Source organism: Monodon monoceros, unplaced genomic scaffold (assembly GCF_005190385.1).
Source record: "Monodon monoceros isolate NGI ecotype Baffin Bay Population unplaced genomic scaffold, NGI_Narwhal_1 Super_Scaffold_9, whole genome shotgun sequence".
NCBI lineage: Eukaryota > Metazoa > Chordata > Mammalia > Artiodactyla > Monodontidae > Monodon > Monodon monoceros.
The window spans coordinates 41,306,209-41,333,348 of record NW_021703786.1 but is presented as its reverse complement, the minus strand read 5'-3'; the positions used below and the strand labels follow the sequence as shown (position 1 = coordinate 41,333,348).

General features: G+C 43.3%; 1 protein-coding gene and 1 long non-coding RNA gene across 2 annotated transcripts in view; one reads left to right on the top strand and one right to left on the bottom strand.

Moving 5' to 3' along the window:
- LOC114888823 overlaps positions 1–21,419 on the bottom strand; it is a 28,658-nt gene extending 7,239 nt beyond the window's left edge. Inside the window, exons 1-3 of the long non-coding RNA XR_003791892.1 lie at positions 21,330–21,419; positions 20,746–21,050; positions 6,433–6,671 (exon numbers count right to left, since the gene is read on the bottom strand). This is a non-coding gene — a long non-coding RNA (uncharacterized LOC114888823). The remainder of the gene's footprint in view (positions 1–6,432; positions 6,672–20,745; positions 21,051–21,329) is intronic.
- Positions 20,987–27,140, top strand: part of LOC114888822 (protoheme IX farnesyltransferase, mitochondrial) — a 110,679-nt gene continuing 104,525 nt past the window's right edge. Inside the window, exons 1-2 of the mRNA XM_029211380.1 lie at positions 20,987–21,590; positions 26,926–27,059. Coding sequence (XP_029067213.1) covers positions 20,987–21,590; positions 26,926–27,059 — 738 coding nt within the window. The remainder of the gene's footprint in view (positions 21,591–26,925; positions 27,060–27,140) is intronic.

Here is a 27,140-nt window from a genome sequence, read left to right as displayed (position 1 = left end):
TCCTATGTTGGGTGCATATATATTTATAATTGTTATATCTTCTTCTTGGATTGATCCCTTGATCATTATGTAGTGTCCTTCCTTGTCTCTTGTAACATTCTTTATTTTAAAGTTTATTTTATCCGGTATGAGTATTGCTACTCCAGCTTTCTTTTGATTTCCATTTACATGGAATATCTTTTTCCATCCCTTCACTTTCAGTCTGAATGTGTCCCTAGGTCTGAAGTGGGTCTCTTGTAGACAGCATATATATGGGTCTTGTTTTTGTATCCATTCAGTGAGCCTGTGTCTTTTGGTTGGAGCATTTAATCAATTCACGTTTAAGGTAATTATCAATATGTATGTTCCTATTGCCATTTTATTAATTGTTTTGGGTTTATTTTTGTAGGTCCTTTTCTTCTCTTGTGTTTCCCACTTAGAGAAGTTCCTTTAGCATTTGTTGCAGAGGTGGTTTGGTGGTGCTGAATTCTCTTAGCTTTTGCTTGTCTGTAAAGCTTTTGATTTCTCCCTTGAATCTGAATGAGATTCTTGCTGGGTAGAGTAATCTTGGTTGTAGGTTCTTCCCTTTCATTACTTTAAATATATCGTGCCACTCCTTTCTGGCTTGTAGAGTTTCTGCTGAGAAATCAGCTGTTAACCTTATGGGAGTCCCTTTGTATGTTATTTGTCGTTTTTCTCTTGCTGCTTTCAATAATTTTTCTTTGCCTTTAATTTTTGCCAATTTGATTACTATGTGTCTTGGAGTGCTTCTCCTCGGGTTTATCCTGTATGGGACTCTCTGCACTTCCTGGACTGGGTGGCTATTTCCTTTCCCATGTTAGGGAAGTTTTTGACTATAATCTCTTCAAATATTTTCTTGGGTCCTTTCTCTCCCTCTTCTCCTTCTGGGACCCCTATAATGTGATTTTTGTTGCATTTAATGTTGTCCCAGAGGTCTCTTAGGCTGTCTTCATCCATTCTTTTTTCTTTATTCTGTTCTGCAGCAGTGAGTTCCACCATTCTGTCTTCCAGGTCACTTATCTGTTCTTCTGCCTCAGTTATTTTGCTGTTGATTCCTTCTAGTGTAGTTTTCATTTCAGTTATTGTATTGTTCATCTCTGTTTGTTTGTCCTTTAATTCTTCTAGGTCTTTGTTAAACATTCCTTGCATCTTCTTGATCTTTGCCTCCATTCTTTTTCCAAGGTCCTGGATCATCTTCACCATCATTATTCTGAATTATTTTTCTGGAAGGTTGCCTATCTCCACTTCATTAAGTTGTTTTTCTGGGGTTTTATCTTTTTCCTTCATCTGCTACATAGCCCTCTGCCTTTTCATCTTGTCTATCTTTCTGTGAATGTGGTTTTTCTTCCACAGGCTGTAGGACTGTAGTTCTTCTTGCTTCTGCTGTCTGCCCTCTGGTGGATAAGGCTATCTAAGAGGCTTGTGCCAGCTTCCTGATGGGCGGGACTGGTGGTGGGTAGAGCTGGGTGTTGCTCTGGTGGGCAGAGCTCAGTAAAACTTTAATCTGCTTGACTGCTGATGAGTGGGGCTGGGTTCCCTCCCTGTTGGTTGTTTGGCCTGAGGCGACCCAACACTGGAGCCTACCCGGGCCCTTTGGTGGGGCTAATGGCGGACTCTGAGAGGGCTCATGCCAAGGAGTACTTCCCAGAACTTCTGCTGCCAGTGTCCTTGTCCTCACGGTGAGCCACAGCCGCCCCCCCACCTCTGCAGGAGACCCTCCAACACTAGCAGGTAGGTCTGGTTCAGTCTCCCCTGGGGTCACTGTTCCTTCCCCTGGGTCCCGATGCGCACACTACTTTGTGTGTGACCTCCAAGATTGGAGTCTCTGTTTCCCCCAGTTCTGTCGAAGTCCTGCAATCAAATTCTGGTAGCCTTCAAAGTCTGATTCTCTAGGAATTCCTCCTCCCGTTGCCGGACCCCCAGGTTCGGAAGCCTGACGTGGGGCTCAGAACCTTCACTCCAGTGGGCAGATTTCTGTGGGATAAGTGTTCTCCAGTTTGTGAGTCACCCACCCAGCAGTTATGGGTTTTGAGTTTTTTGTGATTGCACCCCTCCTACCGTCTCATTGTGGCTTCTCCTTTGTCTTTCGATGTGGGGCATCTTTTTTGGTGAGTTCCACTGTCTTCCTGTCAATGACTGTTCAGCAGTTAGTTGTGATTCTGGTGTTCTTGCAAGAGGGAGTGAGAGCACGTCCTTCTACTCCGCCATCTTGGTTCAGGAACCATTATTTTCTAAATAGTCTAAAATTGCTGTTTTGATTTCTTCCTTGCCTTGAGTTATTTAGGAAAGTTGTAAAGGGCCACGAAGTTTTTGTGTGTGTGTGTGTTTATACTAGTGTTAACACATTTTAAAGTGTTATTGCTGCATTTTGTGCCTGTATAATTCCTATGATTTGGAATTTATTAAAATGTTTGTGTCCTCTGATTGGTACTTGTAAATGCTTCATGACATATGATGTAGTCTCTTTCAAGAATTAGGTTTTTTAAAAAAATTTACATTGCTTTTTGAACTTAGTAACAATGATCACTTAACTGTTGAAATTTTTATGCTTTCATTATGCATCACCATTCTTTTATGCATTAGTCTCTTATTCTTCAGTTCTCTGCTATGGCTCATTTCTAGTGAGCAGGACATTTCTGGTCATTATTTTTTTAGGACTGGCATATATGAGGCATATTTTCTGCATCCCCAAATATATCTAAGAAAGTGTCTGTCACATTTGCACATACAAAATACTGGCTTGATCTAAAACACTTGAGCTACATTTTTTCCAGCAGAATTATGTTTTAATTGCTTCTTTTTATTTTGGTGTTTATGTTTGTGGGGGAAAAATATGCTTAATTTTTTCCCATTATATTTAGATTCCTTGAAATTAGAATGTTAATTCAGATAATCTATGCGTACTTTTATTAAATTTGCCTAACATTAATTTTGTCCTTTGATTTAAATATGTAAATCTTTCTCCCATAAAAAATTCGTGCATAATTTTTTTCATTATTGCTCCTCTTTACTGCTCCTTCTTTCCTGTTGGAAATATTTTTGTGTGTATATGAGATTTCTCGATTTTCTCTTCAGAATCTCTCTTGTATAACTCTTAGGTATATTTTTAATTAATAGGTATATTAGGCATATTTTTAATTAATAGGCTTTTTTGGGGCAGCTTTAGGTTTTCAGAAAAAACTGAGAGGAAAGTAGAGTTCACTTGTGCTCCTCACACTTCTCCTAATTACCCCAGTTACCATTATTAACATCCTGAGTTACTGTGGTCATTTGTGACAATTAACGAGCCAATATTGGGACTTCCCTGGTGGCGCAGTGCTTAAGAATCCGCCTGCCAATGCAGGGGACATGGGTTCGATCCCTGGTCCAGGAAGGTCCCACATGCTGCGGAGCAACTAAGCCCGCGTGCCACAACCACTGAAGCCCTTGCACTCCAGGGCCCGTGCTCCGCAACAAGAGAAGCCACTGCAATGAGAAGCCCGTGCACCACAATGAAGAGTAGTCCCTGCTTGCTGCAACTAGAGAAAGCACGTGCGCAGCAACGAAATCCCAATGCAGGCAGAAAAAAAAAAAAGAGCCAATATCAATACATTATCATTAACTAAATCTACAGTTTACATTAGGGCCGTCTCTCAGTGGTACACATTCTACAGATTTTGATAAATGTATAATGTATAATGACATGTAGGTCACCATTATGGTAACCTGCAGAATAATAGATTCATTTCCCTAAAAACTCTCTGTTCTCTACTTATTATTCTTTCCTTGTACTCCCCAAACCTTTGGCAACTTTGATCTTTTTATTGTCTCCATAGTTTTACCTTTTTGAGAATGTCATATGGTTGGGATACAGTATGTCGCCTCTTCAGACTGGTTTCTTCACTTAGTAATACACATTTAAGGCTCCTCCATGTCTTGCATGGGTGATAGCTCACTTCTTTTGTACTGAATAACATTCCATTGTCTGGATGGACCACAGTTAACCTACTAAAGGACATCCTGGTTGCTTCCAAGTTTTGGCAATTATGAATAAGGCTTCTGTAAACACCTGTGAACAGGATTTTACGTGGACATGAATTTTCAACTCATTTGTATAAATACCAACAGGCACAATTGCTGGATCATCCAGTAAGAATATATTTAGTTTTGTAAGAAACCGTCAGTTCCACTTTGAAGCTGTCTTCCAAAGTGCCTCTATTGTTTTACATTCCCAGTAGCAAAGAATAAGGCTTCCTGTCGCTCCTCATCCTCACCAGCACCTGGTATCGTCAGTGTTCTGGATTTGGGGCCATTCTAATAGGTGTGTAGTGGCATCTCATTGTTTTAATTTATATTTCCCCGGTGACATATGAAGTTGAACATCTTTTCTCATGCTTATTTGCTATCCATATATCATCTCTGGCAAGGTATCTGTTCAGATCTCTTGCCCATTTCTATTTTTTTAAATTTTTTTCTCTTGCCCACTTTTAATGGGTTTTCTGATTATTCAATTTTAAGAGTTCTTTATACATGTTGGATACTGGTCCTTTATCTGATTTGTGTTTTGCAAAGATTTTCTCCTAGATTGTGGTTTGTCTCTTTACTCTCTTCATAGTGAAAGCAGAAGCTTTTAAATGATGTTGTATCTAAGAAGTTATCATCAAACCCGAGATCACCTAGATTTTCTCCTATGTTATCTTCCAGGAGTTGTGTAGCTGTACATTTTACATTTAGTTCTATGATCCATTCTGAGTTAATTTTTTGAAAGGTGGAAATTCTGTGTCTAGATTAGTTTTTTCACATGTGGATGTCCAGTTGTGTCAGCAACATTTCTTATATATTTTTTCAAGTAATTTTTTTCAATTTATCCTGTTAGTTCTTGAACTTGTTGAACTTTTCCTTTAAGTCACAGTGAAAAGGGCCATGAACCCACAATTGGCTAAGTTACCTCCATCATTGTAGAATAGAAGTTTGGATTAGAAGATAAGTGGTTATGAAAAAAATGGAATAAAGTACACCAAAGAAGAAACATTTCTTGCTTCCCTGTATCTGTGGCCTGAGAATCATACCTGCTACACTTTCTGACCAGTTGTGTACCATTACTTATTTCTGAGACAGACATTTCTAATACCATGTAACATCATGCATTAAATCAGCACTAAGTGCATATTTCTATATTTCTTAACTTGGCAAATGAGGTGGTTCATTAGAAAAAGGTGGGGTTATTGGTTTGATTTTTTTTTTTCATGGCATAATTCTGAACAGCAATCTTTAAGGAGTTCTTAAGCAAATTCAAACTTTCCTGACACTAAATAATGGATATATACTGAAGTCGTACATTCTGGACAAAGTTTTCTAATAGTACAAATATTTCATAATTTCTTGATAAAATAATAATCTGTATTAAGTACTGATTTTTCTGTCAATTCTTAAAATACTTTAAGGTACCTAAGTTCAGCGTGTTCGTCTTCTCATTTTTAAGGAACAAATTAGTTTGAGTTCAAATGAAAATAGGACAAAATTAAAACAAAATAGGACATTTGACCCATTTTATAAGCAGCAGCCTAGTAAATAAAGGCAGGCATGGTAAATAAAGGTCTCCAGCTACCTTCTCTATAAAGCAATGGATGGAAGTGATGAATGAAAAAAAATTTTCCTATTTGGCTTTTTCTAAACTCTCTTCAGCTTTCCAGCATTTGTACCAAATTCACCTTAGTTATAATTTGAAGGGGACAGTCATGGAAAAGTCCTAAGAAGTGTCATCAAGTTCGTTTCCTAATTGAGACACATTTTTTTCTAATACAGATTTTTTGTCTTATGTTTTCTGTACTTAAAAGCCTCTACTATACAAAGAAAACTTTCTGGTAAACAAGGAAAATACACATTATTTAAGTTTCTCTTTCACAAAAATGCACATCTCATATGTGCACAGATTCAGACATATACCCTGAAATCTAAAGTACCTGAGTCAAATCACAGTCATTAACACCAAATGCATAATCTGTTTCAAATCAGAAATGTTTTATTTTTACTTTCTTACTTCTCCCACCTCTCACTCCACCATATTTGTATAATTCCCTCTATCCTTTCCACTATGCCACATCCTTTACCTTCTTGAAATCAGAGTGTAAAGTGACCTCTTCCAGAAAACTTTCCCCATATAAGTGTACCCTCCCCTTTACAAAAAGCTCAGCATAAGTTATTTTCATCCTCCACATCACTGTTAGACACTGAATTTCATCTGCAATTTACATAGAATCCATGCTACACCCAATGTTCTACTCTATTCAGTCACATATTCCTTGAAGGCACAGAGGTAGTTTAGATGTCAGGACTTCACGTTCCCAAGGTTAGGGCTACACATGGAGCTTCCAGGAAAACCCCCTTTTGGCTTTCTCTTCTTCCCCTCTTTGCCAGGAACAGGAAATAGTGACCAGAGTATGGTGGCTATACCTTGTCATCCTGAGGATGGAAGCACTTGTGGTAAGGATGGCTGAACTGAAAGACAAGGTGCGTCCTCCATTCCAACACTGGGCTGTCCACTTCTGCGTATCAGCTAAGGTCCCATCAGAGAAGCAGAATCCCTAGATGGGTGTGTTCTGTTACAGAGTCTGGACCTTAGGCAATCGCAGGAGCAGGTTAAGCAGAATCTGTAAGGCTGTTGTCCTTGCACCCGATGCTGATGCTGGAGGCTGCAGGCAGTGGAGAGAGGAAGATGGAAATGAGGAGGAAGAGAACAAGCGGGACCCACAAGCACAACCCGGAGTCCCTGGAGACAGACTGAACCAGTGTCAGATCTCACTGCCTCTGACCTTAGTGGTGTGAATATCCTTTAGAAACTGGGCATCTTCATCACCGAGCTAAATGGGTACACCTGGCCCAGGGGCAGGTGTCAGAGAAGCTGAAGGCGGATCCAAGAAAAGATGGAGCAACTGTGGGCCCAGGTGCTGGCTCACCTCATTGTGTGATAAGGTGAGTCAGCAGGTAATGACAACATGTGTGAGCTACACAATGGCTGTGATGGCCCTTCTATCTCCAAATCTCCCAGAGAACCTCTCTGCGACCCACTCGACCTGGAGATACACAGGAAAGGTCATTCTGGGATTTGTAGTTTAACACAGTCTGGTTGATAGAAAGCCATCACGTTTTGGATTTCTTTACACTTTCTCTTGTCTACACCACCTTATTTGGGACACCATTATCAGCAACCAAAATGTAATTCCTAGCCAGTACTGGACCCCTGTAAGTAAATGTTGACCAATAGTTGAACTGGATAATGAATAAGATGTGTGGATCCAGATGACTTCAACAGAGACTTTTCTTGTCTTGATAATATATAAGACATCACTTTAAAAAAAACAAAACACAACTTTTTTCTGAAAATCTTAAAGAAAACCATACTTTACTGAATCACTTTGTTGTACACCTGAAACACTGTTAATCAACTATACCTCAATTTAAAAAAAGAAAAGCACACTTCAAAAAGGCAAAATTAAAAGGTCATGGACCTGACAGAAAAGAACAGAAGGAAGGCTGGGAAGGGACGTGGTTATTGTCTAACTGGTCACGAAACTCCTGGCTAAGGGAAACACGGGCTTGTAACCAGAACTCTGAAATGTTAGTTCCAGGATGAAAGAATACTATCACAGTGCCAAGTCTTTTTTAAAAATACGGCTGTTTTGTGTATGGCATAAACTTTTGCAACTTGAGCATCTATGATTTAAGTCTGCTATCATCCTGTTATAGCTGTTCCTCGTAATTTCGGAATTATTTCCATACCACATGTGTCGGGTAGATCTTCAGGGACTGAGTTAGGCTTCAGGGCAGATCATTGGAGCAGGCAGGATGCTCTCCCAGGGAGAGCCTCAGATTGTCATGTGGATTTGACAAGGTTTAGGCTAATCCAATGGGGATCCCTGAAAGAGCCCCACATCGGGCAGAGATGGCCAAGCCCTAGATTCATCTCATGCTCAGTCATTGGTTGGGGGCCTTCTAGAAACAATGTGGTCTCAGCTCAAAAGCTGAGTTGGATCTGGAAGGTGCTGTGAGCTCCCTTGAAGTGGGACCTGAGCTGCCCACTTCTGTGTCCACTGCAAAAGCACAGTTACTAACAGGCACACCCTTTCGACATGATAGACAAACCCACTTCTCAAAGCCCAGCTGATAAGGAGAATACTTATTAGGGCAGAGTGACTTGCCTCAGGTCAGAAATTAATTGGAAAGAGCAGTTAAGAAATTAATTGACTTTCCGAAACTCACTCCTCTTGATTTGAGCTGGAAGGCCTTGCTGAGTTCACACAGACCTGAACTAGGTTGGAGAGCCTATTGACTTCTGTCCACAGTGCTCCCCAGTTCCAAGTTCGGTGACTTTTCTTCCTGTTCCACATACACCAACCAGATGATTCATGCGCTCACGTTTTCCCGGCTACTCCAGGTCCCGTCCTCCCAGCACCCCGCCTCCCCTGACTCACCCCAACTTGTTTTACTTTGTAGGTCCAACCACCTGAGAAGTAGCTCCTCAGACGTCACGTTTCCCTAACACCCTAGCTTCCCATCACAACCGACCTGCTCTGTTTTCGTTTCCTCGGTAGCAGGATGATGACTTAGGCTGAAAAGCGAATCGACACTGACTCATGAAGGCACACCGATCACCTTGTTTGCATCTCTAGCACTGAACCCAAACAAGGGGTCAGCTAATGGGGGAATTTAAAAACATTTGTTCATGCCCATGTTGGTGAAATTTTGGACAAAATTGGTACGTATTTATCCTTTACAGTGAGAAGGCAGCAGCTCACACTAATGACAATGGCCAGTTACAGATTTTACTCTCAAAAGGTACTCATTCCTAAGTAGTGACCTCAGCAAGTGGACAACGGTCATTTATCAGCCTGTTTGGAAATTTTGATATTGTGAAGGACTTTCTCTTTCTATACTTTAGGTTTTCTACTCTAGATAGAGGAGTAGAATTAGTAATAAAATAACAATTAAGGACCTGCTAGATACAGAGAATGGTGCTTGGTACTTTAACTGCACCATGGGTTTAATGCAGTTGTCCTACAAGCTATGTACCATGTTCCCATTTCACAGATGAGGATCAGAAAGTTTAAGTGGCCTAAGATCAACCAAGCAGCAAATTGTAATGGTCCAGCCTGCTTCAGGTCAGGTCTATCTGGCTCCCTAATCTTTTGCTCTATTCTCTCTCACCCCACAATTCACAAATTACATAGAAGAGTTTCTAAGACTTCCAACTTGAACTCCATAGCTGCTGGCATTTGCAGTGTCTAATAGTTGGGGTAGGACAGTGGTGGGATTATAAAGGGAATAAGATTGGCCATGCATTGATGATTGCTGATGCAATTATATGTACCCCTATTTGGGGAGGGTCAACTCTCTGATTTTTATATATTTGAGATTTTCCATAATAAACAGAGGCTTATATGAGTGTTCACGTTCCATAGAGACATTCAATGGATACAAACGGCTCACCCCTAACTGGAACATTATGAGGGCTCCCCCCACCCCAACTGGCTACACACACACACACACAGAGTCACACAGTTTAAAACATCTTCTAGCATGAGCAGTGCAGATGTGAATTAGTCCTCAAGGTGCAAAGCAGAAGTCTGGAGACCTTAGCATCTCCAACGCGTATGGTGTAAGCAACAGCCTCTAGCACGCGTGAATCACAGCGCTCAGCCCCATTCACCGTCTCAGTTCCTCTTCATTTGCTCAAGCCCAGCCAAATCCAACCAGGTATCACCAGTGGAGAGAACTGCAAATGCAAACTGTGAGCAAATTCGGAGAAAGCCCCCGATTTAGCCGTGAATGATGGTGAAGAGATATAAATAAACATTGCTCTCAGCGCAGGTTCCGTCAACACCTCGGCGCCCCGCACGGACTCCTCCAAAGGTAAATGAGCGAGCGTTACTCATCCCTGGTGAGCTCCAAAAACCACCTGATGGGGCACACGCTGTACTTGGCTTAGCTTGTTTGCAAACCTCAGCCCTTGGAATACAAAGCTACCAGAAAGCATGCAGCCAACTCTGAAATATGTGTTTTCAGGCAGCCATGAGGGCACAACAGTCATTCTCTTTTTTTGATCCACACGTCAGACCCTGGCAGTGGCCACTCTGGGAGTCTCACAGTTTTTTTTTCCCTCCACCTTCTCCATTTTTTAATTTAGTGAGACATACTTATTGTAGAATACATATATTTTTAAATACAGAGAATGAAAAAGAATAGTTTAAATTGCCTTAATTCTATCAACCAGAGGTGACTGCTGTTAATTTTGAACGTATGTTTCTAGAATTTTTTAAGGCATATATAAACTCTGAAAAATTAAAATAGGAACATACTGTAGGTAGTTTGCTTTGTTCATTCAAATATAGCCTATGAACATCTTAATGCCTATAAACAAACTTTACAACAATATTTACAATGTCTGTGCATGTGGACATAAAACAATTTATTCAGTCAAGACATACTGGATATTTACCGAGAATTATTACTGAACATTTAGGTTGTTTTCAAACTTTTGCTCCTAAAACTGAGATTGGATGACGATTTTAATAAATAATTATTTCTACAAATGTATTATTATTTCCTTAGAATAAATTCCTAGAAGTAGAATGCCCAGGTAGAAACTTTTGGAGACTTTTAACGAATTGCCCTCCAGAGAGAGTGCAGTTGTCAGTATCCACAGCGGCCTGATTCCAGAACCTCCACAGTTTCCAAAATCCATGGATGCTCAAGTCCCTTATATAAAATGGTGTAGTATTTGCATATGACCTATGCACATCTTACCATATACTTTAAATCATCTCTAGATTACTTCTAATACAAGGTAAATGCTATGTAAATAGTTGCTGGTGTGTAGCAAATTCAAGTTTTGCTTTTAGGAACTTTCTGGAATTTAAACAAATATATTTTTGATTTGAAGTTGATTGGATCCACGGATGTGGAACCCGTGGATATGGAGGGCCAACTGGATACAAATGTATACTCCCTGTCACCCTGCACCCTGACAGCACCAATTATCACTTTTTTAAGTCTTTGCCAATTCAGTAGGTAGAAGACTATACCAGTTTTTCTGAATTTGTACTTTGACCCTAATGATATTGAAATTTTTATGTTTATCAAAAAAAACCCATGTCTTTTCATTCATATAATTTTGTGCATTTACCATTTATCTCTAGAGCTGTTCACATGTTAATAGTGGTACTCCCTTGTCTGTCATATATGATGCAGTTGATTTCCTCATTTTTGATTGCCTTTTAGCTTTATCTGTCGTTTGGGATAGAGAAGTTTAAAACTTTTAGGTTAAAAGAAAAACGCATGCATCTTTATGGATCCTTTGACCTAAGTCATGCTGAGATGGTCCTTCCCAAGCCTTTATTTCCCTCTATTAACTCATTTAAACTTTTCAGTCCGTCTGAAATAGATTTTGGAGTTCAGTGTGAGGTACAGACTTAACATTCCTCCCAAGTGTTGATTCGGTGGCCCCTATGCTAAATGCTTCAGCTAAATATTCTTTTTCATACTTATTTAGCATGCTGCTCTTATCTAAACATGCTAAATGTGTATATACCCTTTGGTCCGTTCTTAGACTTGTCATTTTGTTTCAATGATCTTGGTATCTATTCTCGGGCAAGCACCACCAAATTATTTGAACTGGAGCTTCACAATACATTTAACACCTTGGTGGACAGCCCTGCCATATTCACTTTACTTTCTAACTTTTCTTGGCTATTCTTGGTCATTTATTCTTCCTGAAGAACTCGGGGGTTATTTTATTAAGTGCTGTGTCAGGATTATGTTACAGCCCTATATTATACTGGAGAGAATTAACATCATTACAATATTACCTCTCCTGATACAGAAGCATGGTATGCCTTTCATTTTATCCAAGTCTTCTTTTATGTCCCTGTGGCAGAGCAATACCCGTATGTTTCATTGCTTACCTACATTTCTCAGATGCCCTTGCACTGCAGTTATGTTGGGGACATTTGATTAGTCCTGAGCAATGGATTGGGAGTATAAAAGACATTTGCCATTTTTGATGCGTACGCGCGAGTCTCTTGCTTTGATAAGGTGGTGACCATACAGGACATATTGAGAAAGGTGGAGCCACAACACAGAAGCAGCCTGGATCTTTGTGTTAATGCTTGGAGGATGGCAGCCTTGAGGAGTCACCCACCTTGCATCAAGCTTTAAGTGAGCAAGTAAACCCTTTTGTTGGTGTCAAGTCATTTAGATTTGAGGACTTGTTATCACTGTATAGTCCCTTAGGAAAGGTTGCAAATGTCTTATTCAGTGTGTCTTCGGATTGATATCTCTGTAGTTACTGTGATAGGGAAATTGTGATTTGATTTACCATAGTATTACTTCATACCATATAGAAGGTCCGTGTGCCTAGCAGGTGAGGAAGGGAACAGATATGGGGGAAGAACTTCACCATGGTGCCTCAAAGTCTCTGTTCCTGATTGTCATTCTAGCTTACCCTTAGCTAGGGCTCTAGGGCAAAGGCTCCAGGGCAGCATTTCCCAACTCACACCCACTTCCTCAATTTTAAGCCAGCTTCACCGCTGCCCTTTACTTAGTCCCGGAACTCATTCCAAGTATAAGTGTGATTGAACACTTCAAGCAGCCTCTGTGTCTCTACCTGATACACTGGCTTCCAGATTCTGTTTGTCCTGGCTCCCAGCCCCTCTGGCTCTGAGTTTGGGGAGGGAGGTACTGGTTGAATTTTGCTAGGCGGCCACTCCTCTTTCTCCATACATGAGTCTCACCCTTTATATGTCAGGAATCATAGACTGATGGGTTCTTCTCTTACTCTGGCCTCACCTGTACTCTAATTTGCAGAAATTCTCAGAAATTATAGCCAAATGGGCAAACCCTCAGTTTGAAATGGAGACATGTTCTTTTTATAGAGAATCGGGGAGGGAGAAGTAATTAAATGTGCGAATGCAAACCATTATTTTAAACTAGTGGTCCTTTCATGGGTATTTTCATGAGAACTTGGAAAGACTAAGTGGAAACCCAGATGTCAGCTGAGGGAATAAGTTATCTCCTTCCTTCTACCCTCTGTATGTGGAAGGGAGTAGCAACTGCAAAGACTGATTTTCCCACTGAAACTTTCCTGAGAAGATGGAAATGATTATGGTCAGTTTCAAATCATATTTTCCCCCCAGTGGCATAAATCCTGAATGCTAGCCAGAACACATTTTCACTTGTCCTTATTTAGGTTCCTGTGAGCTCCTGATTCTCAAACACCCATTCATGGGTGAGATCTTACCTACAGAAAAAGTTCTTCGCTCCTCTGGGGTAAAATATATTAAATACAAATATTTTTTCCATAAAGCTAAGCTATTCCATTTAAGTAGCTATCAGATTATATTCTTTTAATATTTTTGGCATTAAAATGATCAATCTTTTATGAAGTCATTATATGAACACTAGATGGTAGTTTGATTTGTTATAAATGCCTTTACACAGTTAAAAGCTGGCAATCCCTATGTTGGTTTCTAAATTATTTTTGAGATTTTTTTCTGGTCTCTTATAATCTCAAACCCTCTGAACCACTGGAATGTATCTTCAAATAGTTTTTCAACACGTGGAATATTTTCTGAGCCCTTGCATTTCTGAGAACGCCCGCCTGTCCCACTGAAAGAGAAATTGCTGGGTATAAGGTTCTTAGCTCATAACTTTTTCCCCCTCAGAACACTGTGTGGAGTCACTTGGCATCTAACTGTTGCAGAGGAAATGTCGGAGACTCACCCAGAGTTTTGTTCTCTTGTAAATAAATTATTCCTGAACAGTTGCAAGATTTTTCTCCCCACTTATTACACCTCCCCCTGCTCGAGGCACTGCAGCACAACGTCCCCGAGTGTCTTCCCGAGACAGGATATGTGGTGGCTCACGGCCACGGGGCCAGACTCTAGCATCACCCAGGTTCAAATCCAGTCCTGCAGTTTACTAGCCATTGTATCCTTGGATAGTATTATGGGTTGAATTGTGTCCCCTAGAAAGACATGTTGAAGGATCTGGGAATGTCAGCTTCTTTGGAAATAGGATCTCTGCAGATGTAATCAAATTAAGATGAAATCCTTAGGGTGGGCACTCATCCAATTAGACTTACGTCCTTAAAAGAGAGAAATCTGGACAGAGACACACACAGAGCATAGAATGCCTTGTGAAGACAGACACAGAAGGAAGACTGCCATGTGAAGGCTGAGGCAGAGATGGGAGTTTGGCTGACACAGCCTGGGAACTGAATGCCTGGGTCTCTCAGAAGCTGGAAAAGGCAGGAAGGATGCTCCATAGAGGCTTCCGAGGGAACATGGCGCTGCTGATACCTTGATTTCAGACTTCAGGCTCCATAACTGGGGGACGCTACATAACTGCTGTCTTAAGCCACCCAGTTTGTGGCACTATTATTGCAGCCCTAGGAACCTAATACAGACTTCTCAGACTATGAGCTTCGATTACTTTATCTATAAATGTGGATAATCGTCTGTTAGCTGTAAGGTTGCTGCGAAGGTGAAATGTGATTAGATGAGACAAGGTATGTAAATTCTGGGACACAGGAAGAATCTAAGAAATAGAGGGGGTGTCTGTGCTGTTATCATCATCATGGCCGCCATCACCACCATCACCATCACCATCTTCCTTGGGGACCCTTTCTCTTGGGAATGCTTTCTTTCTTTTTCTGCACTCTTGACATTTTACACAAAGCTTATGTGATTTTTAAAAAATAATAAAGTCATTTTGCTTAACTCTGGATTCCCAGGCCCACCCCCAAAGATTTTTGATTCGGTAGGTCTCCGGAATGAGTATTATTTGAAGGTGTCCAGACATGAACTCTCATTAAGTACTGAAAGTGCAATGTAATTGAAGTGGCGGACCTGGTATTAGTATTCCTGTTCTATATACCCAGAAACTGAGGTCAAAGGAAATTGAACCCAAGTCAGAAAACGCAAAATCAAGTAATTTTTTGAGGCCGGACTACAATAACTTCACTTGTTTGATGAAATGTGAAACTCTATTCTAGTATGAAAAAATGCCAGATAATGAGGACTCTATAATACATAAAATATGGGAGACAGCCCAGTATTAGGATTAAGAACACATCCTTTGTAAATCAGGTAGGTTTAAATTCTAGTTGTGGTACTTACTTCCTAGCTATGTGAACTTGGAAAAATTATTTAATCTTTTAAAATCTTTTAAGGTCTCAAGCTCTTCATCTGAAAATGGGAATGACACACATCTTGGTTCTGGAGAAAAGTAAATGATGTCATGACAAAGCACTTAATGCACCGTAAATGCTAAAGAAATGGCATATTTTTGCAAATATGCATTGATACTTATTTCAAAAAAGAAATCAACATCTTCATTTCCTGTTATCAATTGTCTTAAAGGTACAAATGCAGGGAGAAAGAAGATCCATAGATGAGAACTAATAACTAATTTTAGAAAAGATCTGATGTTTATGCTTTCTTAGTAGCTTGCTAATTATTTTTGTTCCGAGAATAACCTTGCTGGGATTCTTCTTTAATTTGCATTTAGCAAATTTCCTTGTACCTTGGAATTCTCTAGTTTTATAACACTGACAGGTCATTTACCAGAATATATAAGAACCATTTTTAAGAGTTCCTGGTAACTAATAAAAAAATGTGTGTTTAGGTGTTTAGGGATGCTCTTTATGGGTTATGATTTTCTCAACCAGTAGTGCCCAACAGGATTTGTTTCCTGCTACACTTGGAGCATTCCACCATATTCTTCACGAGGCTTCAAGATTCCAAGGAGGAGGAAAAGAGAAAAGGGATACTTTCCTGATGTGGGGAAGCAGGACATTGTGACATCAGCAAAGGAACCGGGTGCACAGTAAACAGCCAAGCAACAAGATAAGAAGCTAGTCTGCACAAAACTGCATCTTGTATTTGTTTTATTTAAACCGTTGTGGGTTTATATCCTATTGGAAACAGCTACCATGTCGAGTTTGTGTTATTCTTGTTAGACACGGCCTGCGTTTCAGCGGTCTGGCGTGATCTGGGTTGCTTCTCCATGCCGTCTTCCTCCGCAAGCTCTGGTGCAGGTCACTCGGCTCCCCAGCCCTACCCCGCAATGTCCCATCAGGGACGCGACGAACCGGAAACCCGGAAGGTAGCTTAAGCAGAACAGGATGCTTACAGCAGTAAGTCTGCAGACAGATGCTCCAGGCTTGGAGCAGGGGCCCAACAAGTTCATCTAGAATCTGGGCTCTCTTTTTCCTACTCCACCTTCCCTGGCATGTTTCTTTATCACTTCACAATTGCGAGACGGCTGCCTCAGTGCCAGAAATTCCACTTTCAGCCCTGCTTCCTGAGAATGAAAGGAAGGGAAAGGCCCAGAGCACCGCCCTTTGAACACCTTCAGTAGTGAATGAGGTTTTTCCTAGAAAACTTGTCTGCAGGTTTCTCCTTCTCTCTCTCTAGTCAGAACTGGGTCACATGGCCTCTCAGGCTGTCAGGAACTCTGGGCAAGTGTGGCTGAGATCCCTCTGTTTGACTGGAGGCCATCGTGACTCACCTCCTGGGCTGCAGGTACTGCTTCCCTTAAAATCGTGGCCTGTTGATTAATGAAGGTGGAAGGCCGCGGCAGTGAACAGAATTTGCTCGAGTTCATTTCCCTGCGGCTGTTTCATTTTCCTGCATTCCTGAACTTCGCTTTCCACTTATGATGTCACCAAGCTCCTGGATGGAATCAGCCCTGGGGTGTAGAGCTGGAAAAGGTTACAGCTGAGGGGTAATGTCTGACTGGAGTGACCTTGGACCAGGATCCTTACTGGTTACCTTGGAGGAACTATTAAGAGATCTGAGGAACTGATTTAGGTTATTCAAGCTCATAGGAGGCTGATTTGTAAACCTTAATCTGTACACTTACAGTGGAACGTCTGTTCACCTAAGAACTCACAGCAGTTATCTGTCCTGGCTCCAAACTTACCCTGTATCCGGTGCCTGCTGGTGCTGGAGCTGGGAGTCTGCAAACCACACTCCTGCAGGCTCTCTCACCGCTCGGCTCTGCCAAGATGGGACAGTGATGCTGCAGGATGGAGAGGGCAGGGGTCCCTCCTGCCACCTGCTTCCCATCTGCCTGCGCCCCTGAGCACCTCACTCCAGTGCTCCTTCACCCCAGCAGCAGTGGCTGAGGCCACGTACAGCTTTCCTAACACCTTAAGATCCAGCTTGGTCAGTTCCCCGCAGAGGTCACAGCATCAGTAGAGCAGTGCCTGCTCCTCTCGGTTTCCACACTGTAATAATCCTGACCTCACTCCCCATCGTCCAGTTACAGAGGTGGTAGCTACTTTCTGAAGCTGCTACCTCTGTGACACTTAGAGTTTTTTTTAACCCTTTCGACTGCCTAATTAACACCAGTCTCCTGACCTGACTTGACCCAGCATCACCACCATGAAGCCATGGCCAAAGGCAGGGTCCTGAAATACTCCACGCTTCCCACACCTGAGTTGCCTACTGTAGCAGTGGTCACCTTTGCTAAGCCTCCAGAGGAGGACAAGCGTGGGCAAACGCCAGTTTATTATCACACTGAGGCTCTGGACACACACACTTATGTGGGAGCCCTGACGCTGGTGAGCAGAGCTACATCTGGTGGGAGCCCAGCTCACTGGAAGGAGCCTGAGCATCGGCCTTCTCACAGCAGGAGGGAGGCCTCCCTCAAGCACGAAGCAAACCAGGCCTGTCTTGTCACCACCTACCCCCAACATCATGGGACCAGGGGAAGAACCCTGTCTTTCTATTGTTGAGTAAGTATGTCTTCATTTCTCCATCTAGGAGTGGAACTGCTGGGTCATATGACAGCCCTTTATTTAACTTTTTGAAAAACTGCCAAACTGTTTTCAAAGGCAGCTGCACCATTTTACATTCCCAGCAGTAGCACATCAGGTTTCCAATTTGATTTTAAGTCTTATTTCTCTGACTGCTAATGCTGTTGACCACCTTTTCATGTACTTATTGGCCATTTGTATATCTTCTTTGGAAAAACTCGATTCAGATCCTTTGCCTATCCTTGGGCTCTGAAATCTATTTTGCTTTTAGATGGATAATTCTGTGCTAACTGATTACATCCTGCATACTAGGTTGGGATTTTGCCTAGAGGAAGCTACGTCTGTATCTACTGCAGTAAATTCACCAAGGCTTTGAGAGAGTTAGCACCCACTCAGAAGTCACATCAGACGGAATAAAATGCAGATTGGATTCAGTACAGACTCTCCAAGGAGAAACTTTGAGATTCTGCTTTCAAATTCTGAAGCAAATCCACTACAGGACAAAGTGGGAGTTGAGGGTAGCTTGGTTTTTAACTGAGTGCTAAGCCATTATCTAGGTAAATCGTGATAACATTAGTTTTAAGAGACAAAGTACAAAGCTTTACATTGGTTATTCAGAATCACGTTTAAAAATACATATGCAAGTGATAACTGTGCTTAATGACCACATTAACATAAAATTGAATACAACTCAACTTTCAGTAACTGTGGGCTAATTAAAACTATGCTTTTAGCTAAAAATAATGCTTTTAATTCTTTATGTCTCTTGTCATAAGCAATATTAAACAAAATAAGCAGGTAATTAAAAACATATTCTACAAAAATCTAAGAAACATATTTATTTTACTTGAAATGTAAAAATTAAAAAATCCAAAGTCAAAGAAATATATATAATTGTGAAGCCCTACTTAATTTCATTAGTGAAGATGCCACAGGTAGAGTCAGGGACAAGAAAGACAATATAATGAGATGGAAAAATGCTGGCCTGGGTGTCTGGAGACAAAGTTCTATCACTCAGAGTAAATTACTTAACCTCTCTGGACCTCAGCTGCCAAATCTATAAGATGAAAAGGTGCAGTTATATGGCTGTTGAGGCCCATCTCTACATGTCCTATTAATCTACAGTGACTGAAGGGCAGAGCTTGTATATGGCGTTTTCTAAGGAAACCTGTCCAGGAAAAGTAAGTCAAATGAAGTAAGATTGCTCCAAATCAGGAAGTCTATTCACCTTAGAATAAGTGGAAACTGTCAACACAAACATAGTCCAAGCCCCAAATTGTTTGTTTGTTTGGCTGTGTGTGTGTGTGTGAGAGAGGCTGGCACTTCCCAAGTTTTCAGGGTATTTCACAAAAGGGTTTGTTTCCAAAATGTTTGGAAAACAACAGGTTCAACAAAACTGTGGCACGCCCTTTTAGCTGCTTAACCAAAATCCATTCTCTACTTTTCCTTAGTTTAACATCACTGTGGTTTGATTCCAGACAGCACTATGTCTGGGGGATGGATTGTGACTGGCCTAAGCTCATCACTACAATCCTGCTCTCTGCTTTCTCAGCCTCCCTTGCAGCTACAGGCAGCCAATTCACCGCACATGGCAGTGGAATTCTCTTCCTCCCGGAAGTATCTCCAGGGATTACTTTTCCGGAGACTATGCTTTGGGATTATTGACATAGGCTAACTTAATTACAAATGAATGCACTTCCTGATCAATCTCATCAGAAGGTATTCGTCATTTAGGCCTTTTTTCCCATATGACACTGACTGGTTTCTCTCAATAAATAAAAACTGATGCATTCAATCGTGTACTTGACCTTGCCCCCATTTTTGGAAAGAACTGAAAATGAAGAGAAAAATCTGTTGGCCAAGGAGGAACATGTCTATTAAACTTCTTGTCTATCACAAACCTAGAGAACTCACGAATTCATATTTTCGGAGTACATGAAACATTAACACTCATGTGAATCAACCTTTTAGATATAGCCGTGTTGTCAAAAAAAGAAAAAAAAGTTGGAATCTAGTAATTCTCAGCTCTGTGTACCAAAATCACCTGTGATACTTTAAAAAGAAAATTATACGTCCGTTCCATCCATTCCCCACCCTTTCTAATTTAATAGGTCTGGAGGTGGCTCAGGCATCTGTAATTTTTAAAGCCCTACAGGTGATGCTGACAGGCAGCCAAGGTTGAAATTCTCTGTGTTTTACAAATCACAGAGGCTGTGACTCTTCAAGATGCTTGGGTGAATAAGGCCATAAGGCAAGGTGGAAATCACGTGGTAACAGGTATCAGAGGTTCTGGTCTTGGTCTGGAACTCAGCAGCTAGGTGACTTTGGGCAAATAAAACTCTTTGAGCCTTAACTTGTTATTCAAAAGAGGTTACCTTTTCCTGTGGATGTCAACACCAAACGTTTCTAAAGAGCACATGGAAAATTACAAGGCGTTTTGAAAACTTTTAACATAGTATTTAATGCTGTTTACCTCTTCAGGGAATATCCTTTCCCCTCCCTGTTCGCAGGAAAAATCCACTGTTCCTCCAACTGAGTACCAAGTTTCAATCTCCAAAGCCTTCCCTGACCAACCACACAGAACTGCTACCTCACCTGGGTTTCTGAAGCACTTTCTACATCACCCCCATCACACTGACCTTGCTAACTGACAACCCCTCTCGCCCCACCGGTACCGTGTCAGCTCTCACACAGTCAGGGGGTCTCATTCTTCTCGGTACCCCCGTGCCCGGCAATGCTAGCCGAGATGACCCACGTGACCACCTATCACCTTATCACTGAAGACAGAGAAATTACCCTCCTAGAACCCAGTTACCTATTGCTTCTCTTTCAAATGCCGAATCTTTTTCCTTCAGTGCACTGTTAGTTGCGGAACTCCAACACCAAAACCGGAAGAAACGGGGAGCGCTGAAACCTGCCCTCCTCATCAGACACGAATGAGAACTTACCAGTTCTTGGCCGTGACAGGAGTCTGGCTGGGTCCCCACTGCCGAGACATCATTTAATTCTCTCAACCATCCTATGGGACATACGCTATTATGATCCCCGTCGCACAGCGACATAACCGAGGTTCGGGGGACTTAGGTCATTTGCTCGACACGTCAGGAGGCCAGAAGGTGGAGCCAGGAATACAGAGGTCACTCCGGAGCCTGGAACCTTAAACTCTGCACGCACCTTCCTCGTCCCGAAATGCTCCTGACGACTCCTCGGCGTGGCTCAGGGGCCAGGAGCCCGCGTGCGTCGCTCCCCGCATCTGACAACGAATATGGTAAAGCTGTAACCGATGGGGCTGGAAGCTGGGGGCACCGTTCCCAGAACCATTTCCTCCCGGCGCCTCGGCGGCCCAAAAGTATCCCGGAAGTATCTGCAAGCGGCCCGCAAGCAGCCCGCGGCCGGCCCTGCCCAAGGGCCAGGCCCCTCGGGTCCGGCCAGGGATGCTGGCCTCGGGGCGGGAGGCGCAGGTCCGCCGTCGCGCGCGGCCTTTCCTCGGAAGCCTCCGCCGCCCCGCGCTCCTCGCGCCCCGCGAAGGTACCTCAGGTCCCGTGTCCTAGGCCCAGCGCGCTCCAGCCGGGCGGCCGGTCAACGCCCCTCAGGCCACAGCCCTCCACTTCCGCGTCCCGCCCACCGGAAGTGACGACCCGGAAGCTCCCGCTCCTCTCACGGGGGGCGGGGAAAAGAAGATGGCGGCGCCCAGCAACCGGTGAGGAGAGAGGACGCGGGGACCCCGGGGGGCCGCCGGACTCGTGCGTGATGGCCGCATCCCCGCATACTCTCTCTTCGCGCGTCATGACAGGTACTGCGCCCGTTCTCGGGCACCACTTTGGGGGAATTTTCTTCTTTTTGCCACGTGTGACGCCGTGGTTCCGCCTACCTGCAACCTTGGGAGCCCTTGGCGAGGTCGGCGGGGCACCAGTGCGGGAAGTGACTTTTGGAGTAGCCTGACGTGAAGAGGCCACGGAGCTAGGGTCTAGTCTTGCACTGGGGCCCCGGTGGTCCGCACCGTCTCCATCTCCTCCTCCCCCTGGGCGCGATGTCTGGTGCTTCTTTCAGTTTTCAGAGACTGGAGGCTGCGAGAGAGAGGACGGAGTAGACCCTGGGGGCTCCACGAGCCTCTTGGCTTATTAGAGTCTTAGGTCCTAGCCATTTGTAAGTTACTCGTACGTCCCGCTTGAAGGACCGGGCAAGTGCTTTTCTCCCCCACCCCCCAACCCGGAAGCCTTGTTCCAGGATAAAGCGTCATGATGGCGATGATAAAGATGATGACCACCACGGACAGCGGGCCATAACCACCCCCTGACCCCCAGACTTTTGTCTTTCTCCATTAGCGTGGTCCCTGATATAATCCCTCCACGCCAAGGACCTGTCACAGCTATATGTTGAAAGTGGGATGCACTTTCCTGCTCCTTGGCTCGGTTTCAGCTCAAATGTTACGTGTTCAGAGAGGCCTGACCACCCTATCTAAGGAGAGCCCCCCGCTCCTCTCTTCTTGCATCACCCTGTTTCTTTCATGATGGTTAGCACAGTCTGTAGTTATTTATTTATAACCGGTTTATTACGTGTTTCTCCTAACTAGAAGATTGAACCTTGTGCAGGCAGGGACGGTATCTCTCTGGTTCACCTCTGTGTCCCCAGTGCCCGACACAGTACCGGGGGTACACTGTTGGTGCTGAATAATTACATGTGAATGAATGAAATTTCTCCTGATGGAGTTATTAAACTGGAGGTTGGGAACTGTTTTGCCCCCCTCCCCCCCCCGTAGTTTAGGATGATAACTTATGGGTCACGAATGTGTTGCTGGTGGCCCATGTTGGAGATGGACTCCCTTTGGGCCTATTAAATAAGGCAGTTCAACTAGATGATCTCCAAGGTCTCTTCTGGTTCAAAAGGAGGGCAGGAGGGTGAGAAGTGGGAGTGTGTATAGATGAAACAAGATTGGCAGAGGTTTGGTAGTTGTTGAAGCTGGGGGATCAGTGATGGGGGCTCATTGTATTCTGCTATTGCGTATGACTGGGATTTTCCATAATGATACATTTTATCTAAAGGGTCTGTAGTTCTTTTTGAATTTCTTTGTTGCCTTCTCCCATCCCCGACTCTGCATGTTTGATCCTGACCCTAGACACTCATTCTCAGAGAGCTCATCCTTTCTTAGTGCTTGAATTACCACCTCTGTAGGGAGGTTTTTCCAGTGTGCGTTCCTCAAGATTGGCTGCTTTTCTGCCTTTCAGTTCTGTATTTTCAGCTTCCTATAGGACAAGTCCGCCTGACTACTTAGAATTCCCCAGTTCAGTAAGTGGACTGCATATGGTCCACATGGTTTGTTGCTGGACCCGTCTTTTTGATGCAGGTATGGGGGAAATTAACAGACAGCTTAGCTTCCTGAAGCTGTGAACATAATCGCCAAAAGATCTGCTAGTAAGTGGTGTGTGCAACCTGCTATGATCCACTTGGAAGATCCACTGGAAGAGCTTGATATGGAAGCAGCATGGGGGGAAGGTGGCAGAAGGGTAAATAGGGACTGTATCAGGTATCTAGGGGTCATGCCTGACTATTCTTCTAAAGCTTCAAAGAATTTTATAGCCATTAAAAACTTTTCAGGACCTTTCAGCTTCTTATCTGTGCACTTCATTTTTTTAAAAATAAATTTATTTATTTATTTACTTATTTGCTTATTTATTTTTGGCTGCATTGGGTCTTTGTTGCTGCGCGTGGGCTTTCTCTAGTTGTAGTGAGCGGGGGCTACTCTTCGTTGCAGTGTGCGGGCTTCTCATTGCGGTGGCTTCTCTTGTTGCGGAGCACAGGCTCTAAGGCGTGTGGGCTTCAGTAGCTGTGGCACACGGGGTCAGTAGTTGTGGCTTGCAGGCTCTAGAGCGCAGGCTCAGTAGTTGTGGCGCACGGGCTTAGTTGCTCCATGGCATGTGGGATCTTCCCGGACCCGGGCTCGAACCCGTGTGCCCTGCATTGGCAGGCGGATTCTTAGCCACTGCACCACCAGGGAAGTCGTGTGCACTTCGTTTTAAAAGCCCTACGATCATGACTCAGTGTTGATGATGAATAGTGGATAAGATCATATGTTTCCAGATTTTTTTTTTTTTGCGGTACGCAGGCCTCTCACTGTCGTGGCCTCTCCCGTTGCGGAGCACAGGCTCCGGACGCGCAGGCTCGACGGCCATGACCCACGGGCCCAGCCGCTCTGTGGTACGTGGGATCCTCCCAGACCGGGGCACGAACCTGTGTCCCCTGCATCGGCAGGCGGACTCTCAACCACTGCGCCACCAGGGAAGCCCTGTTTCCAGATTTTTAATGCATCTATTATAAGCCATGTGTATCTTCAAACCTACATTTGTTTACATGGGACCAAAATGTCTTTAAATTTCTGGGCACTGATTCATAGAGATATGACGTGTTTTGACTAAATGAAGTGTTTTTTTCATCATTTAAAAGTACAGTTTCCTAGCTGTTTCCCCCCCGCCCACCCCGTAAAATCTCGGTTTTAACCCACATAATCTTGAGAGATATTTTCCAAAGTGGTTCTTTTCCTCACAGGAACGTGCGTTTCTCATTGGACCAATGGAACTCAAAACTCCTTTTGAAATTAAGGCCCAGAACAATAAAACTTGATGTCTTCTCGACATAATCTTTTAATACTGAAATTGTATTATCCCAAAGAACAATGTCAAGGCAAAAAAGGAAATACACGCAGCATCCAATAAATAGGTAACAGACCCTTGCTATCAGAGGACTGAATTCAAAGGAAATTTCAATCAGTGGCCTGATTTCAACACTACTGTTCCTTCCTGTACCTATATACAGATAACACATATTCATGTATGTGGAAAATAAGCATTTCATACTTACCTGAGGGTTGAGAATATGATTCCAGTGAAGAAGGGACTTATCTCCAGTCTAAGATAATTGCCATGTTTACTGAGGGGTGGTGATAGCTCTCCTTCCCACAGTCCAGGTGAGCGATGTGGGTGACCCAGTCATCAGACATCATCTCATTCTTATATGGAGGGCACTCTGCTAGCTGTTGTAACAGAGGGGAGGAAAGGAGAGTCCCTACCCCTGAGGAACTGAAAAACATGATGCAGAAACAAATGGAAATATTTGCATTAAGTACCACAAGGGACTTCCCTGGTGGTCCAGTGGTTGGGACTCCACCTTCCAATGCAGGGGGTGCAGGTTGCATCCCTGGTCGGGGAGCTAAGATCCCACATGCCTCTCGGCCAAAGAGCCAACACATAAAACGAGGCAATATTGTAAAAAATTCAATAACGACTTTAAAGGTGGTCCAAATCACAAAAAATCTTAAAAAAGAAAGAAAGAAGTGCCACACAAAAACAGTGTGAAGTGATAGGGTAGTTGAAGGAGACTTTGACATTTTACAGGCAACGGGTGGAAGGCAGGACCGTGCCAGCAAGGAAGCAGCGTCAGCGAAGATGCACGAGCTGGAATGGTGGCGCGTGCAGTGCAGAGCATGAGACAGCGAGTCATAGGTACAGGTTTGGGCAGGTGATGTGTATTCCGGGCTTCAGAAGAAAACCGTTGGCTCTATGGGACTTGGGTTGGAGAGGAAAGAGAGTTAACTGAAGCCAGGGCGAGTGGCTTGAATCCCACGCCTGTACCGTAGTCCAGGCGTGGGATGGCAAGGGTCTGTATCTCTCAGCGGCAGGGAAAGTAGTGGACAGATTTGACCAGTGTTTCCGAGTTGACTGGAGTTGATGATTATTAGGTGATGAAGGAGGAGTTCAGGGTGGTCCTGGAATCTCAAGTAGGCGATGGTTCTATCAGCAGTAGGGAACAGAGTAAAGATAAGGGTGAGAGTAACATTCTCAGAGACGTACTAGAACCCATCCACGTGGAGATACTCAGCAGATGGAAAGAGGCGTAGTGACTCTAGAAATGTGTTGAAGATGAACAATTACCCTGGAATTACGTTTGTTCAGGGACAGTACGTAGTGCTCAGAACAGCAATGACACAGCTGCCTTCACGTGGCTGACACAGCAAGAGGAGCCACTGCAGGAACCCGAGAACTGATAAGTTGCGGGTGGTAGAGAACCAGGGGTCCTTAGGGTCATGGAAGCCATGGAAGGAGAGACTTAAAAGAAAGGTTGGGGGGGGCGGTCTGTGCTGTGGTCCTGTTGAAGGCTTGCCCAGGATGAGGCCTTACATGGAAGCATTGGATTTGTTGATGTTTGAGAGAAGGTTTAGAGAGAAATGATTAAAAGCCAAATTCAGATACAACAAAAATAGCTTCTTCCTAACTAGGTTCATAGACTCATACTTTATTGAGAGCTATTTCCTCTCCCTTTTCCTTGGCTTACCTGACATGGCCAAAATATTAATCTGAAACATATCTTCCAGTTTACTGTTATTTATTGAGAAAAATTCTGCTTCTTATTTTATACTTTTTAAAAAGTGACTGAACTGATTGTTTTATATTTTATCCTTTTTTAAAAATTAAAAAATTTTTAAAATTTATTTATTTAATTTATTTATTTTTGGCTGCATTGGGTCTTTGTTGCTGTGCGTGGGCTTTCTCCAGTTGTGGCGAGCGGGGGCTACTCTTCGTTGCGGTGTGCGGGCTTCTCATTGCGGTGGCTTCTCTTGTTGCAGAGCACAGGCTTTAGGCGCCTGGGCTTCAGGAGTTGTGGCTCGTGAGCTCAGGAGTTGTGGCTCGCAGGCCCTGGAGCGCTGGCTCAGTAGTTGTGGCACATGGGCTTAGTTGCTCCGCGGCATGTGGGATCTTCCCGAACCAGGGATCGAACCCGTGTCCCCTGCATTGGCAGGTGGATTCTTAACCACTGCGCCACCAGGGAAGCCTTATATTTTATTCTTAAAAAGATCTATGGTTTGGTCATTTCAGCATTTGATATAATAAAAGCCTAATGATCCTGAGATGAAAAAGTTCCCTAGCCCTGCTGGAGAATTACACTCACTTAAACGGTGAGCAGAGCTGATCAATACCGTTCATTCACAGGTCTGGATCAGGTCATTTCAAAGTTCTGACCCATCACTCATGTGTTGCTTACCGTGGTGTGGGCTCTGCTTCTGGGTAGGTCCAGTCATCACTTGGTGAGAAGTATTGACGATTTTAACATTTTTTCCCCCTTCCTCTCTATTGCAGGCTGGGTAGGAGGACGTGTCTGGTATCTAGAAAGGAGAGCCTTGCAGGAGTCACCTCGTAGGTTCCTGCATCTTCTCAGGAACGTCAATCAACAGTGGGTTACATTTCAGCACTTTAACTTCCTCAGGCACATGGTACGTTGAGAAGACCATCCTTACTTTGTGCTCCCTGCCTTTACTTTCCCTGTATGAGGGGACTGTACGAAGAGTTTTAAG